Source organism: Rousettus aegyptiacus, unplaced genomic scaffold, assembly GCF_014176215.1.
Source record: "Rousettus aegyptiacus isolate mRouAeg1 unplaced genomic scaffold, mRouAeg1.p scaffold_m13_p_5, whole genome shotgun sequence".
Lineage (NCBI taxonomy): Eukaryota > Metazoa > Chordata > Mammalia > Chiroptera > Pteropodidae > Rousettus > Rousettus aegyptiacus.
In genome coordinates, this window is record NW_023416308.1 from 22,223,738 (window position 1) to 22,239,676 (window position 15,939).

General features: G+C 47.6%; 1 protein-coding gene across 4 annotated transcripts in view; it reads left to right on the forward strand.

Annotated features, from left to right (window-relative positions):
* UBE3B (ubiquitin protein ligase E3B) overlaps positions 1-11,957 on the forward strand; it is a 50,084-nt gene extending 38,127 nt beyond the window's left edge. For 2 of the 4 annotated variants that reach the window (XM_036221631.1, XM_016125007.2), the window contains exons 22-28: positions 1,555-1,692; positions 2,028-2,093; positions 3,838-3,896; positions 6,335-6,517; positions 6,997-7,108; positions 8,653-8,745; positions 9,743-11,957. In XM_036221631.1, the coding sequence (XP_036077524.1) occupies positions 1,555-1,692; positions 2,028-2,093; positions 3,838-3,896; positions 6,335-6,517; positions 6,997-7,108; positions 8,653-8,745; positions 9,743-9,934 (843 nt within the window). In that variant the 3' untranslated portion in view covers positions 9,935-11,957. The other 2 variants (XM_016125008.2, XM_016125009.2) reach the window with 2 other exon arrangements.
* Positions 11,958-15,939: the final 3,982 nt, after the last annotated feature.

Below are 15,939 nucleotides of genomic sequence, written 5' to 3' on the forward strand. Positions count from 1 at the left end.
CACAGTGGGCTCCAGAGCAGCAGGGGACCTCCCCCAGAGCCCAGGTTCTGCCGAGCTCCTCACCCAGGTAGCGAGGAGGTGAACCACCTGAGCAGCACTCATCTCACACACTGTCACAAACCCTGGAGAAGCCAAGATGCCTTCCAAAGGCAACGAGCCAGAAGCTGAGGCAAGTGGAAGGAAGGAGGCACTGCGGGGCGAACATTCTTTGACCCTTAGGTAATCCATTATTCTCTCTGTGTACACAGCCTCTGTCCATGGCCTCAGTCCCTGACCAAGAGGAAGTCAGGGGCCCCATCTGAGTCCCTGCCCAGACACCTTCTAGTCCTGCTTTTGACTGGTTGAGTAGCCTGGGCTCATTCTCCATGCTTTCTTTCACATCTACAAAATGGAGACAATTTCTCTGTTGTTTCCATTTTTTAAATAAAAATCCCATAAGGATCTACCTGGGTGTGTGCCATGTTTTTCCTTTAAATGCGTTGCTGTGATGAGATCAAGAAGAGTCTGGGCCATCTGAAAAGCATGACTTCCTAGCTTTTGTGAATGTCCTCCCCCATTTCCTGGGCTTCATCTCTGTCTCCTTCCTCTCCAATAATAATAGTACAGATGAAAGAAATTAGGACATAGTGGGCCTGTGTAAGGAGTAACACGCGTTAACTCATGTAACCCTCATCCTCTGCGACAAGCCATCATTGAGTTTGATTCACTCTCCTATCTTAACCTTCCCAGTCCACACACCTCTCTCCATCCTTTCAGCTGCTGCCCTACTACTACAATCTGTTGGCAGTTCTTCCTGGCTGTGCTGTATCACACTGCCTCCTGTCTTCCTTTCTTCCTCTTCCAGTTTATTCTCCACATAAAGTACAAATGTGGCACTTCCCCACTTTGAGCCCTCCCAGTGCTCCCCCGCTGCCCTCAGGATAGGATCCAGACTCCTGGCGGCTTATGAGGCCCTTTCTGATCTGGCCATGCCTACCTCTCTGGCCTCATTGCTCACCTCCCTTCCAGTCTCACTCTGTGCTATGGCCAGACAGATCTGTGTTCTGTCCTACGAGCATGCCTGTGGGGCTCATGCTAAAGGCCTTGTGTTCCTTTAGATCTAATTTAGATGTCTTTTCTTCCTGGAAATTTTCTCCACCCTGCCTCTGCCGAGGGGCTGTCCTCCATGCTCTTCCATACCTTGCTCCTTTAATTCTTACTACTGAGAGGCTGTGCTGTTCCTCATGTGTAGGTGGGAAAGCTGAGGCCCTGTGCCTTGACAGTAGCAGAGTTGGGTTTTGATCTCTGAACTGTGCAGAGTGTAAGCTCCAAAGCTGATTTCCTTGACCACTTTGCTCTGAGCCCCCAGAAGGTACTCAATTGTTTAAGTGATGGGGAGGTATTATTATTTAGATTGAAAATTAGAAAGTGCGTAGAGGTGCCATTGGTGCGCTGAGTGGGGTGGGGGGGCTCCCTCTGCAGCCTGAGCTGCCCCCCCCTCCCCCGCTATGAGATCGCTGAGAAGGAATCCTGGACCATGGGACCATAGCCAGCTTCTCTCTCTCCTCTTCCCAGGGAATTGTGGTGGACGTGCCCTTTGCATCCTTCTTCCTGAGCCAGCTCCTCGGGCACCACCACAGTATCTTCTATAGCTCTGTGGATGAACTACCTTCTCTGGACTCCGAGTTCTATAAAAACCTCACTTCCATTAAGGTCAGTGTGGAAAGGCAGGAGGGTTTAGCTGAGCTAGCATGAGCTCACTGAAGAGTGAAGCCCAGGAGAGTGTGGTGTAATGAGATGTTGTGCTGCGATAAAAGAGGCCTGTCCTACAGCCACTGCAGGTCCCCATGTGCCCCCAGGGCACTGCTTGTTCAGCACTGATGCCCACAGCCTCCTTGCTTTGGGTAATGAGTGGCCCCCTCCTTTGCTTCAGGCTGTACAGCAGCCATAGCGGTTACTGGCCTAGCCGACCTCATAGGACAGGAGTGTTAAATTCAAGGATATAGCCCTCTTTGGTCCCAACACTTTACCCTTCTCTGTTGTATTAGCGCTATGATGGGGACATCGCTGACCTGGGCCTGACACTGTCATACGATGAGGACGTCATGGGTCAGGTAGGTTGGCCACTGTGGCCGAGCTCTCTTTCCTCTCCCTCTTACTCTTCGGGCCCTGCTCTACCTGCCCTACTCTTTGTGCTTTCCCTAGGAGGTCCATAAACCTGGCGGGTCCGCCTGCCTGAACTCTCTTCCTCCGTCTCTCGCCCATCCCCCTTCTGCTGCCTTGCCGGGAGGGAGGGTGTGCTCCCTTCCATTCCCAATTGACCTGGCCTTTGCCCACTTGCCCATCACTTCGCTGAAATCGCATTCTAGGTATTCCCGATGGAAGCCATAACTCCCTGTTTATAACATTGCTTTTTGTTACCATGGTGAGGATTGGCTGTCATACATGGAGGATTGTGACTTACGGGGAAGAAGTCACTGAGAAGTGGCTCTACAGAATTCTGTCTTTGTTTGGACTCATCATAAGATCAGAGCACAAAGAAAAGCCTTGAAATCATGGCAGCAGAGATGTTTCCTCCTTGAATTTTCCCTTTTGGCTTTTCTAGTTTTGTCCCAGTGGACACCTGCATTATCTGTGTGTGTGGTCTGAGGGCTCTCTGGAGAAACCATGCCATGAGCTTAGTAGTACAGGGCTGGTTTAGAGCCTCACCTATGTCTCTTCAGGTTACTTGATCTGTCCAAGCCACAGTTTTTTTCTCAAAGTACCGTTTGCTGAATGTGAGTCTTCTGGGACCAGTGTCACTGGACGCTCTGCATGCCCTAACCCCCTCTTCAAAGGCTACCGAGCACGCCAGCATGTTAGGGTTCTGAGAAGACTGTGAGAAGGAAACCTGGAATAGTTATGTTAACCTCAACTTTCCTCAACTCATTTGATCACAGACCTCCTCTTTCAGAGAAAGAGAGAATGCCATCTCACAGTGTGAATGATTCTCTTATGTAATATAGCTCATGGGAATCACCAAGCTGGGTGATTCTAAGGGCCCCTCTAGCTTTAAAATCCTCTAGTGTGCTCCAAGATGTAGACAGCAGTGGAACTAGAGGTCACTGTTTTTCAAACTTTCTTCATCTTTAGAGTTGTAATAATAGGATTTCTATTAAAATTATGTATTCTTTGATTTTTAGGTGACCTACCAAAGTTCTTAAAGTCGAGGAAAGCAATTGATTCTATAGTTTTCCAATAAATCTTTTATCAGATTTTGAGTCTTCCTCCTGACATTCTTAATTTTCTCTCTCGACTCTAAAAATAATGCAAACTTCTAACTGAATATTCAGCTATAACATGAGCATAAAGATGAAAATGAAAACCACATATAATGCTGGTGACTGTTAACATGTGGCCTGTGTCCTTTCAGATTTTTCTCCTTGGGCACGCATATAATTTTTTTTGTAGAAATGATACCTTATTATGCATGTTCCCCCCCCCCCACTTTTCATTAATAAAAATTTTCATATTTTTTTAATAGTCGCATAGTATTCCAGGGTATGATTGCCACAACATTTATGTAACCATCTGATCATACTCTTAAATGCTAACACATTTTCCTCCACAACATCCCAAAGCCTTAATACAAATGTTTGAACAAGGATTGGATGAGAAGGAACCTTTTATATTGATCATGCAGGGGTCTGCTTGCTGATAATTAAGCCCTGGCTTTTTGTGAAAGTGATTGTTCCCAAACATGTCCCATCTTAATTCTGTCATTATTATGGACGTTGGCTTCAGGCCCTTTCATCTTCAGGAAGCTTTGTTCCCCCACTAGAATTCTCTCGAGTAATTGCTTTCCATCTTCTCCCCCAGCTTGTTTGCCATGAACTGATTCCTGGAGGGAAGACTATTCCTGTTACAAATGAAAATAAGTGAGTATAGCAATTCAATTTTTAAGGTCACCACTTGAAAAGACTTCATTCTGGCTCTCTGGGCTTACTTTGAGAATTTATTAAGATAGATTGAAGTAGAAAGAAGCCATAAATATCATAATGGAATTTACTGGTTACAGTTCATAGGCCGAAATCGTATTAAATTAGATTTGCAAAATAAGAATTGACAATTTATTTTTTGCAGTAGCACTTCTAAGGTCAGAGGCACCCAGGCCCTGGTGTTCCTAGGATTTTAATGACAGCTCTAGATGCAGACAGATAGATTCTGAGCCATTCAGGCACGCAGTACTGAACCCAGAGGGCACAGAGGCGGAAAGACACCTTGGAGGGGCAGATCATTTTGGAATGATAGCATGTGGCAGTTATATAAAACACTGCTCTTGAGAACACACAATGACGAATTCAAATGCAGCAGACAGGTTCTTAGAAGTGGGAAGAGTCTGAGGCCTGGCATCTATTGTCACAGATAACAGGCTTTTAGGAATCTATCATAAATGTCAAACTCTGGTCCCTGGAAGTAAAACCCCTCAATGCACTGTCTTCACTCAGCCCTGTTCTCACCTAATTAAAACAGTAAAACCTGGCATGAGGAGTAGATATTGGCCCTTTTGTCATTCTATCAATCTTCTCCTGCCGCCAGGCTCAGCTGAGCATCTAAACTGTTAATCTGAGTGTTACTCTTCAATGACAAGTGAGAGCTTAGTCCTACCTGGTGAGTCATTAGGATCAGATGCACATTACAGCCCCATGTTCCCAAGCATCATGTCCCTCTCGGTTGGGTCATTCAGTCAGTCTGCATCCTTGGGAGCTTTTATTCAGACTCTGAATAGTCAGAAGAGCAGACTTGATTCTCATCATGATTGAAATAAACCAGTTTGACTCTTGGCCATGGAATGTTAGTTCGACAGCTGAGAAAGAACAGAGAACACAGGTTGGGAGGAACTGCCTGGGGGGTATCAGAGAGCAAGAGTGGATCCTGTTCCTGCCCTACCAGGTGCCCTCTAACCATCCCTTCGGAGGGCTTCACAGGAGTTAAAACTTATAAAATATTTTCCAGGATGTCTGACTCAAAGCAGAGCCTTAATATATGAGAGCATTGATCATCACCATCACTGGATATGTGATATGTCACATACAGTCTGCCACCCTCAGATTTGTGGTCTTTTTTGCAAGGCATGATGGCACAGGAATGATGGTAGGATAACATGTACAGCCAGAGTAAGTGGGGCAGCCTGTGTGGGAGTGAGATTCCTGTCCTGCCTGGAAACCAGTTTATGTGTAAAGTCATTTCACAAACTCTTACACCTCAGTGTAAGGGTAAGGGTCAGGGTATTCAATCTGCAGACTATCTTAAAAAGCCCAGCAATGCCAGTTTCCCCTTCCTTAGAGGTGAGATTTGATCTTGCACTTCCTGGGTGTTAAATGGGAAAGTCATTCTCACTCTCTCTCTTTTGATAAAATGGAACAGTATTAGTAACCTGCTTCAAAGAGTATATATGAGAAAGGAGCAACAATAATAGAAAAAGTTATATTTAAGTGTATTAATGTGTAAATTTGCTGCTAGATGATTTTTTAAAATGGGGCTAGTTTCAAGGTCAGTAACTCATATGAACATTGTGGAGTAAAACAGATTTATTTGGAGTGTACTAATTTGGAATTTCGAAAGTTGTACCTGGGCTGAGCTCAAGTTCTTTCATCTCTGAATTGTTTGCAAAAAGATCGGGGATGCTAGCTAGCCTGTCTGTTGGATTGTATTTAACCTGTTTGAAAGAATTGTATGTTATACGGTTGTAGAAGCAATCATCGTGTTCATGAAAGCAGACCTGGAAGGCCGTGGGCTTGGAACCATTGCTAGTGCTCTGATTTCCCAGGCGAAACTAAATGTAAGCCATCTGCATTTGGTTGAAACTTTCTGCAGGCTTACCTTTCCTTGGTCTGGACTTGGTCTGGATTAGCAAGACTTTGAAGTTTCAACATGAGACAATTTTTCTCTGCTCTAAAACTTATTGGAGGACTGAATTATATCTTAATTGGTATAAGTCCAAACAGATGAAATTAAATACAAGTCCAAAAAGTACCCTTTGTCCCAACAAGGGCCTTCTTCTTACCTAGAGAATGTCTCACGTTGGTTTTTGACACAGTGGGGTGTTATCCCGATGTGTGACCCATTTTTTTTGGGAGAGGGGGAGGAGCAAATGAGGTAATGCCCTTGAACATTTAAAGCATTCACAGCGGCACACAGGGTACCATTCAGTAGAGCTGTCATCATTGTCATCTATGTTGCTTTGGTGAAATGTTCTGGTACTATTTCTGTTTTTTGTAAAATGATTTAGAAATAACTAGACTCATTTTCTAGCCCATTCGGAACAGCCTGCCCTGTCCTGTTGATTTCCATTGTTTCCTTTTGTTGGCAACAGAATTAGCTATATCCATCTGATGGCACATTTTCGAATGCACACTCAAATCAAAAACCAGACAGCTGCCCTCATTAGCGGATTCCGTTCCATTATCAAACCCGAGTGGATCCGGATGTTCTCAACCCCTGAACTACAGCGTCTCATTTCCGGTGACAATGCTGAGATTGATCTGGAAGATTTAAAGTAAGGAACAAGTGTGGGAGTGGCAGGTGGGGTGGGGGGATGGGTTAGGGATATGAAATTTTTAGGCCTCCTAGAAAGCAAGCTGCTTGCTGCCTTGCTGAGTTCCTTTTGGAGAGTTGTTTCAGGAGCCCATCTCCAAATGCACTTCTCCGTGATCACTGGGTAAATTGCTTTGGGATAAAAGTTCAACCACTTGTCTGCATAGAGACTAAGAAGTGGAAGCAGATCCTGAGGACTGCTGAGCCCTCAGGAGTTCTAGGAAATAGTATTGCAGGCTCTTCTATCAGCTTCTGCTCGGGAGCAGCAGGGTCGGCTCTGGAACTCTCTGTATTTTTAACTTCCAGGGACATGGAGTTATTAAGGCATGAACTCCTGGCTCTAATAGAAGTAGTGCAACTTGTCTAAATTTTGTACTTGTCTGTGTCTTTACGCGCAGCCATCATAATGTGTAGCTGAGCCATTGTTTGGATTATTTTCAGGAAGCACACGGTATACTACGGTGGTTTTCATGGAAGTCACAGGGTCATTATCTGGCTCTGGGATATTCTGGCCTCCGACTTCACACCCAACGAGAGAGCCATGTTTCTGAAGGTATTTCATGTGTTACCTATATACGTCTTCATGTGTACATAGATGTTCTCATAAACCCAGAAGGCCAGTTGATGTAATAATTTACAGTGGAAAAAAAAAATTATCAGGAGGACCTCATATCATCAGCATATCCTGTCCCATAGGCAGGCCTACCTGGTAGAGGCTTGATGTGAGACAAGGCTGAGTCTTATGAGCCTATGAGCCTGCTGCGTACCCTCTCCAGGGACTGGCCTGCATAGACAGGCATGCTTGTTGGGCTCAGCACTCCATCTGCCCCTTCGCTGGCGCTGGCCTTGCTAACATCTCGTTTCTTGCTCTCTTTTTGCTATAGAAGTAAACAGTGTTTATTATCTTAAGAAAATATAGACTTGCAAATTTTTAAATAATCTGTTCCTGCATTGTAGGCTTTAAACAATCTATTCCTACTTTCCAGAGACTACCTCTGTGCGCCCTTTATCTCAGTAATGTGAACATGCAACAACACACAGTGTCCCGATAAAATGCACACAATCGAGTAGGTGGATATTAATATATATTTTTGCAAATAGAGTGGCTGACATTGACCAGGTCTTTTGTACTGGTGCCTTTAAAGTCATAATGTTCAAAATGTTCCTCCATTGCCACTGTGTTGTATTTTGTTACTGACATCAGCAAAGTGTTTTATAGGACCCTGGATGATACACTTGTCTGTATTATATGTATATATTTTTATAAAAAAGGGAATCATATCACTGCCACCCACTCTTCTATCTGGTATTTCATCATGAACATTTTGCCATATTCTGAGGGTAAATTTAGGTGCCTTGAAATTTTTTTTTTTGGACATTTGGGTTTCTAAAATGGTCTCGTGACCTCAGTTGTTGATGCAACATGGACCATATCACCACCAACTGAAATGGCAGCGGACTTGTTTTTTTTTGGTTTGCCATTCTAAGGAGAGTCTGTTCCCATAGAGGAGGTCCTTGCTCTGGTCCACAGATGTGGACACACACTTGCCCTTCCTACAGGTCTCGGGGGACTTGGGGTGGGCAGGTAGAATTGATTCCAGTGGTCGATTCTTCGGTGTGACCCACACCATGGCTCCCCACACGCTGGCTGCAGGCCCTCAGCTCTTGACCCAGCCCCCGCTCCTGTGCCGCCCTTTGCTTCTCCCGCACCCTCCGTTCTTTGGTGCCCTCACTGCATGTTCTCTAAGGAAAGGTGTCCAGTCAGCAGTGATTCCTGCTGCCTGCATGACAGTCCCTGTGGACATCGGTTCCCTGGTGAGGAGTTTGCCCTCTTCCTGAATTCTTTCGCCACACACTCTTCACCAGCCCCCGCGTTGACTACCACTGGATTTCACATGTTTTAGCCCCCAGGAACAGTACCCTCAGGAGAGATGTTCTTGGCCCAAATGCACTCTCCCTCTGTCACCTGTGCTGCTGGCTGGGCAAGAGTTACTGATATAGTAACTGGAGAAGGCAAAAGAGCACAACTGAATCTGAGGGGTCCATTTTTGAGGGAGCGCAAGCCCTACTGTCCCCTGACCCCGCCTTGTATTGCAGTTTGTGACCAGCTGCTCCAGGCCCCCGCTCTTGGGATTCGCCTACCTCAAGCCGCCTTTCTCCATCCGCTGTGTCGAAGTGTCAGATGATCAGGTACCATTGGTTGGGGAAAAGTCAGCCTCTCTCCGTTGTCTGCTGAGCCCACTGCAGGGCAGGCAGTTGGGCTCTTCAGAGCCACATGAGACGGTTCCACAGTTCTCCAGCTGGAGAGCAGTCTGGCCTTGCAGAGGGTGCCCATGGACTCAAGCTTCTCTGGGCCTCAGCCCTTTTGGTCCCTTCCTCTTTACTTGGGGGAGTAGTTGGGGATACTTATTAGTAGCTGCAGGTCTGACCAGGGCTCCAGGCTGAGAGGCAGTGTGGGAGAGGGGTGAAGACATGAGCTTAGTTAGGGATTGGACTGGCACAGTCTTGAACACAGCTCCTATACCTGCTAGCTGCACATCTCTGCAATCTACTTTATTTCCTCATCTGTAAAGGGAAAACGAATGCCTTAGGGGTTATCGAGCTCGTGTGTGTGTGTGTGTGGGGGGGGGTGCTCAAACAGTATATGTTAAAAGTGTCTCCTTCTGCCCCCTTCCCCCAAAAAACCCAGTGGACTCTGAGTGTCACTGCCTCTCAGGATGCTACAGTCTGGGCTCCAGATTCCTTTTGTATGACACTAGCCCCCTTACTTAAGGAAGGCTGCCCCAAGTTACAGTCTGCCTGAGCCACAGCACTGGCGAGGTCAGGGAGGAAATGTTAGGCTGGATTCAGAAATGTTTTGGAACCTAAAGTATTTTTACTGTATTCTGGCTCTGAAAATTAATTCACCAATAATTAGTTAACCAGAGGGCCCCATTCCTGAGTACTTCCTTAATACAGGATCTCCTGTGCAAGGCCCGAGGAGTGGGGACACCTACTGTGTACTCACCACTCAAGGCCAGTTGCACTCACGGGCCCAGCCATGCCAGCCAGGGTGGCACACCATACTCTGCACAGCCTCAGCACCCAGGGGCTGGCCAGGTCCTCTCCCCAGGCCTTCTATTTTGGAACTGGCCCAGGCTCCCGTGCCAGACACCTCCTAACCCGAGGCTGTGTTGTGAGCTTGCAGGACACCGGGGACACCCTGGGCAGCGTCCTCCGGGGCTTCTTCACCATCCGCAAACGGGAGCCAGGGGGACGTCTTCCCACCTCCTCCACCTGCTTCAACCTGCTCAAGCTGCCCAACTACAGCAAGAAAAGCGTCCTCCGGGAGAAGCTGCGCTACGCCATCAGCATGAACACGGGCTTTGAGCTGTCTTAGCTCCCGGCCCCAGACTCAGCTGCCTGCCTTTATGGATTCCTGGCCTGCCAGGGACCTTCAGCTCCAGAAGGGTGGCATTCCCTTGGGAGCATGACCATGCCAGGCAACAGCGGCCTCCAGACCCTCTCTATAGCCATGAGACTCCCCTGTGGCCTCAAGAACTTTGGACGTACATGACAACTTTACACAATGTCCTGTAGGTGACACTGACGGGAAGGAGGTGTTAGAAGTAAACCTCTAGATTCTGCCAGCATTGGTCATTTTTTCCTACTTCCCAGTGGCCCGAAGCCCAGGCCTGTGATCGCAGAGGGACTTCTCTTTTTTATAGTTTGGTCTTTTCGTGAGTCTATTTCTTTCCTTAACTTTGTGAGTGAGCTGTGCATGAACAAGTCCCGAGCACTCCAAGGCTCCAGAGTGGTTTTCTTGATGTGGGCCTGAGTGCATGAAGCCTACTACGCGTGATACGCTCTCCTTCTGTTTCTGAAGTCTACTCAGGTAAGGCCTTGCCAAGCCTCTATGCACTCAACAAAGTCTCTGCCTCCATCCCATCCACAGCAGTCTCTCTCCAGACAGGCCCACCTGTTCCCCAGGGAAGCAGAGGTGCCTGCTGGGGAGACCAGAGAGCACAGGAAGTTCAGGGCGCTGCTCCTACCTGGAAGCCCAGATTCTACACTCAGTGAGGAAGGGAAGCCACCTTCCCCACTCAGAGCCTCAGATGCTCTTTGTCCTCGGCAGGCCAAGCAGCCAGGGAGCCTCCACTCCTCTGTTCCCATCTTATGTATTCACACTGGCATCCTGAGTTGATGAGAAAAAAACTGTTAGCCCTAAGAGCATCTCCATTTCTAGAAGGTCTGGTTGTTACCCAAAGCCCGCTGATTCCCAAGGAGCAGCTGCCTTTCTCCTTCTTTGCCTGGCTTGTTATCTAGTGAGAAACAAACCTAGACCAAGGTACCTGACCTGTCTGGGCAGTGGCTGTTCTCCATAGATTATAAAGTCCCAAGGAACTTGGATCTTGCGCCCGTCTTGCACAGAGAACCCGGGAGCCCTTTGCACTGATTCAGCCCATGAGGCTGAGGAAACTCATGTACCTTCTGGTTGTTTTTGTTGTTGTTGTTTTTTACTTTGTTTTCTCTTTCAACCCATTGTGCTCCTCTGCCTTCATTCTTCACCATTATCATGAAAACTTTACTCTGGATCCAGGGAATTGAGGCAAAGGCCGTGTTAATGGTCTGTGTTGACAGCCACCCACCCTCGCTCACCTCATCATGCCCCTTGTGCTTCTCCACCACCAAGACTGAAGCCAGAATAAAAGCCAGGAGTGCCTGGTCCCTCCTCTGCTCTGAGGAGGGGCTTCGCCCTTCCAGCTCTCTTCCAAGCAGCTTAACACCTTCCAGCAAGAACCTTGATATTGGCAGCAAAGAGGGCAAGACCTGTCTTCATGGCCTCTATCAGAGGGTTTCTAATCCGTGTTAGAGCCCCTGGCTTCTGGAGAACAGAGCGTATGTTTTTATTTTATGGAAAGACGGCGAGGAATTTAAAGACAAACGAATTCATCATTTAAGGTTTGGTAGGAACCTCTGATTGTATGGATTTGCCACCTTTAAATGCTCAATTCCTTTGAAGATCTCCTTTGAACATGTATGTGCACTGAGCAGTTCTGTACATTTATGCTGGGGCCTACGTAATTGTCAACCTGCACAAAGAAGTTTGATCCCATTTTGATTTTTATTACCCGATATCAGCCTGTGTGGGATTGGGGAGAGAGTGGTTTCTAAGCACCAACATCAACTTTGTTTTTTTGATGAGGAGGGGTAGTTTGTAATTTCATTTAAATTTTTCTCTTCAACAGCTGGAAATATTGCACTATCTTAAAACACTAAATCTGTACTTTTATAGCTGGTGTACAGTGACACCTCGATGGCTCTTGATGGCTCTAAAAGTTGGGGTTTTTTTGTTTTCATAGATAACTTATGGATTAAAACGTGATCCAAAGGCTTTATTAAATTTGTACTTCAGCACATGATGGCCGTGTTCTGCTTTTTATCCTGAGAAGAAGCGCTTTCCAGCCACATGCCTGGGTAGCTCAAGATGGAGTGGCCAAGGCTTAAGCACATAGGCTCCCACAGTGGAAGGAAGATGCAGTGGATAAAACAACAGACATCCAAGTCTCACTGCCTAACCAGAGTTAATAATAGTTGACAGTTTGTCATATTTGCTTCCAATGTCTTTTAAGAAGTCAGACACATGTGAGATAAAACTAAAGTCACCTTCCGCACCCATCCCTCTCAGCCACTTCCCAGAGGCAGCCATGACCCTGGACCACATGTTTTACACAGTAACGTATAAAAGTGATAGATGCTCGTGAAAAGAATCCAGACAGCTCAGAAGTGTATGAAGTAAAATTCTACAGCTACGACTGGGCACATTCAGCTCTTCTCCCTTAGTAACGTGGGCACACAGCCCTGTCATTCTATTAAACAAGCCTCGCTTCACACTCAGCAGAAAACCTTGTCCGTTTTTTCCACTCCACCTTGAGTGGCTTGTTTCTAAACCCTGAGTTCTGGCTGCCTTCCCTGTCCTGGGGGCACCTGTGGATCAGAAGCGCAACACTGGCCGGTGGAAATCCAGGGACTGAGGAAAGATGTGTTAAAAGCCTGAGAGGCCCCTTTACAACAATTGAAACCAAGCCTCAGCACCCAAGCGGAATTGGCTTTCTCACATGGAGTGTTTATACCACAAAAGGAAAAAAATAACTACAGAGTCCCCCAAATACATCAGTAGCCTCCAGTGTGAGACATACCCACATCAAAATCTAAAGCCTTATTCTGTGACATTTTGGTTTTTAATTGTAAGTTACTACTGCAAAGGGGATGTTTGTCTTTATAACTAGGAAAAAACGATTAAAATGAAGACATTTAATACGCTGACAGAACTCGGAAATGCCTAAGAATGTTTAGGTGAAAAACAGTTTGGGAAACACTGGTCTCTACTGTGTTTCTGACTGCAGCAAAGCCGTTGCCTACCTTTGTCCTGTTAATGTAGCAGATATCACGCTGCTAAGTGTGATAGAGTGTGGACAGATGGATTGTCTCTAAGTGGTTAATTGTGGATCCACGGTCCCCTTAGGCCTCAGGCTTATTTTCCTGAAACTTCATAAATTGGTAAGAGGGGCTGAAAAACTGGAAAATGGTTCAGTGTAGTTTTCCAAGAAGCGGAGCAAGGGCCATGGACTGCAGCATGCCAGGTGCAAAACCAGTGGCCTCACGTCGAGGCTCCGAGTCGCACAGCGTCGGCCTTTGCGTGTGTTTCCTGAGAGTCTCTGTGCCTACTCCAGTGAGAGTTAAATGAGTGGGTGAAGTGCACACAGCGCAGTTCCTGGCACCATCGGCACGCAGATGTTCTTTCTGCGTTTCCTTACCTTTCACTTTAAGAAAATGGGGCTGCCCACGACCTGTTGATCAGGCTTTAGCCAAGTTTCCAGAGTAGCTTCTGCCGCCTCCAGCCATCACAGCAGGGCCATGGAAAATTATACGACAATGGTCATCTGTGAGCCCTATGGAACTCATGTGCCCCACAACCTATGCCTGTCACTCCCTCTCCGTGTGTGTGTGTGTGTGTATGTGAGAGAGAGAGACAGACAGACAGACTGACTGACTGTGGTGTAGAAAAGGCTGCACTGAGGCCCAGATGGGGTTCACTGTTCTCACCAGCCTTTGGAGTTGGAGTATAAATGAAACCGCTTCCTCATTCTAATCATTCTAACCATGATAGCTAACATTTGTTGCAAGTAGGTGCTTAGATTGCAACTGACTCCAGGGCCCAAGCTGAGTATTCATGTGTCTAACCGAGGGTGCTGGAGAGAGCAAGGGGTTTGGAGCATCTAGAACTGGGTTCATGACCCAGCTCCACCGCTCACTAGCTGTCTGTCAGGCCAGGGTCCAGGCCCCTTGCGTCTCTGGGCTGTATTTTCCTCTTCCATGAAATAAGGATAGCAGCACCCACCATGCAGTGTCGCCTGAAAAACCCCATCCTTTGCTGGTTCCTCTAGGGACAGTCAGTGACTCATGACTGTTACAACTGTCATTATTTTATTCTAGGGACTTAATTGACGCCTCCCTGGAGTTCTCTTTGTTTTTCAGACTCCTCACTAGGAGGCATCCACTGACATTCACAAGACACCCCAAAGAGCTTCTGCTGGCCTTCATCTTCAACCCCAGGGTTTTGGCTCCTGCTTTGCCTAAGCTCTCGCCAGACCCTGAGCCCCCATCATGCACTTGGCACAGCATCTTCTGTACCTGGGACCAGTGGCTGCATTCCCTTTATGGTTTTCTCAGCCGTTAACAATTATGTGTTTCTGAGCCGTAGGGAGACCCAGAGCTTGGGGCGGACTGGGGTGGGGTCTGTGTCAGCTTACAGACCCTTCACCAAGAGAACCAGGTTACAAGAATCCATTGGAGGCAACAGAAGCAGCTCACCAAAGATAAGCCCCATATCTCTGACCCCAGAGCAGTCTGTGGAGGTAACCAAAAGCGTAAGCTCAAATCAAAAGCTTCTCAAACATTTACATGCATGCCACTGCCCGATCACCAGGGGGATTCTGATTCAGCAGGTCCTGTGGGCCCAGGACCCCACGTTTCTGACAGGCACACACTGCACCGCAGAGCACATTCTGAGGAGTAAGGGTTAGAACATGTCTGCCAGGTCCAGCGTTCCACTAGGTTAGATAAGAGTCTGAACTTGGCCTCAAAAACGGGCTTAGGTCAGCTGAGTGGCCCTGGGCATGTTTTTTCAGCTCCCTGAACCTTCTTTCCTTATCAGTAAAATAGTAGTAATGCCTGTCCTGATTACGTCCCAAACAGCTTAAGGCTGGGGTGAAGAGACAACCTTTGGGGTCAGACATGTGAGTCCCAAGCCCAGCCCAGCCACTCGCTGTTGGGGCTTTGGCCACCTCTCCAAGACTCACTCTCATCTAAGAAATGGACATAGTGAGTCATGGTAATGGGACAAGTAGTGCATAGGGGCCAAAGAAGAGGGGTCCCATCTGCTTAGGGAGAAGGGGGCCTGGAAAGAGGGTTTCCACATTGGAGATGGGAAGGAAGGCATTCTGGGCAGAGGAAGCAGCCAGAGCAAAGGTGTGGAGGTGGCAAACGATGGGAATTAGAACACACCTGTCACCAAGGATAAGAGTGGGACATCACACTGTAAATGGTAGCAGTAGCGGCCATCCCTGGGGCCTTCGCCCTGAGCCAAGCACTGTGCTCAGCTTTCTGCACAGTGATCACAATACACGCAGGGACCCTGGGCACTAGAAGTGCAGCTTTCTATTCTGTAGATGAGAACCCAGAGGTTCCGAGAGGTGGATTAGCTTGCATAAGACCACACAACTTGGAAGTGCCAGAGCTGGAAGTCAGTTATGGGTCTGTGTGACTCCAGTGGTCCCCCTTCGACCTCCACTAGCTTTGCTGCCATGGGAAGGGGTCTGTGCCAGATGTCTCGTGCACTGGGGAGGACTAGAAGTTATTGGGTGTGAACAGATTGAGGGGGGCTACAGGAGAGGAGTCTCCAAGGGAAGCAGGAGAGTCTGAAGTTGGGTGCAAAGAGGTGGGGAGAGGTACACAGTGATACTTTGTCCTCTTGACAATTTTGCTTGCTCTAGGCACCTGTACCAGAAGTCAGACTCTGTGATCCTTTCCCCACAGGGGCTGGTGCCACCGACTCCCTGACCTGCTTATGTTCCACCCACGGACCCTGTCCAGGGACGGGAGTATCAATCCTCATGGGGCAGTGAGGTGCCGTGTGGAGTCTTCCATGCATCCTGGATGGCTTTGTCACCATCACAGATGGTGCCAGATGGGCCTGGCAGCTGTTAGGTGCCCCAGCCAGGAACCGGCCCAGGAAGCCAGACTGCCAGGGAGTGCAGGCTCATGTTCATTCATCCAACAAATAGACACAAAGGACCTACCTATGTACCAGGCTCTGCTGGGTCCTGGGGGTACAAGAGGGAA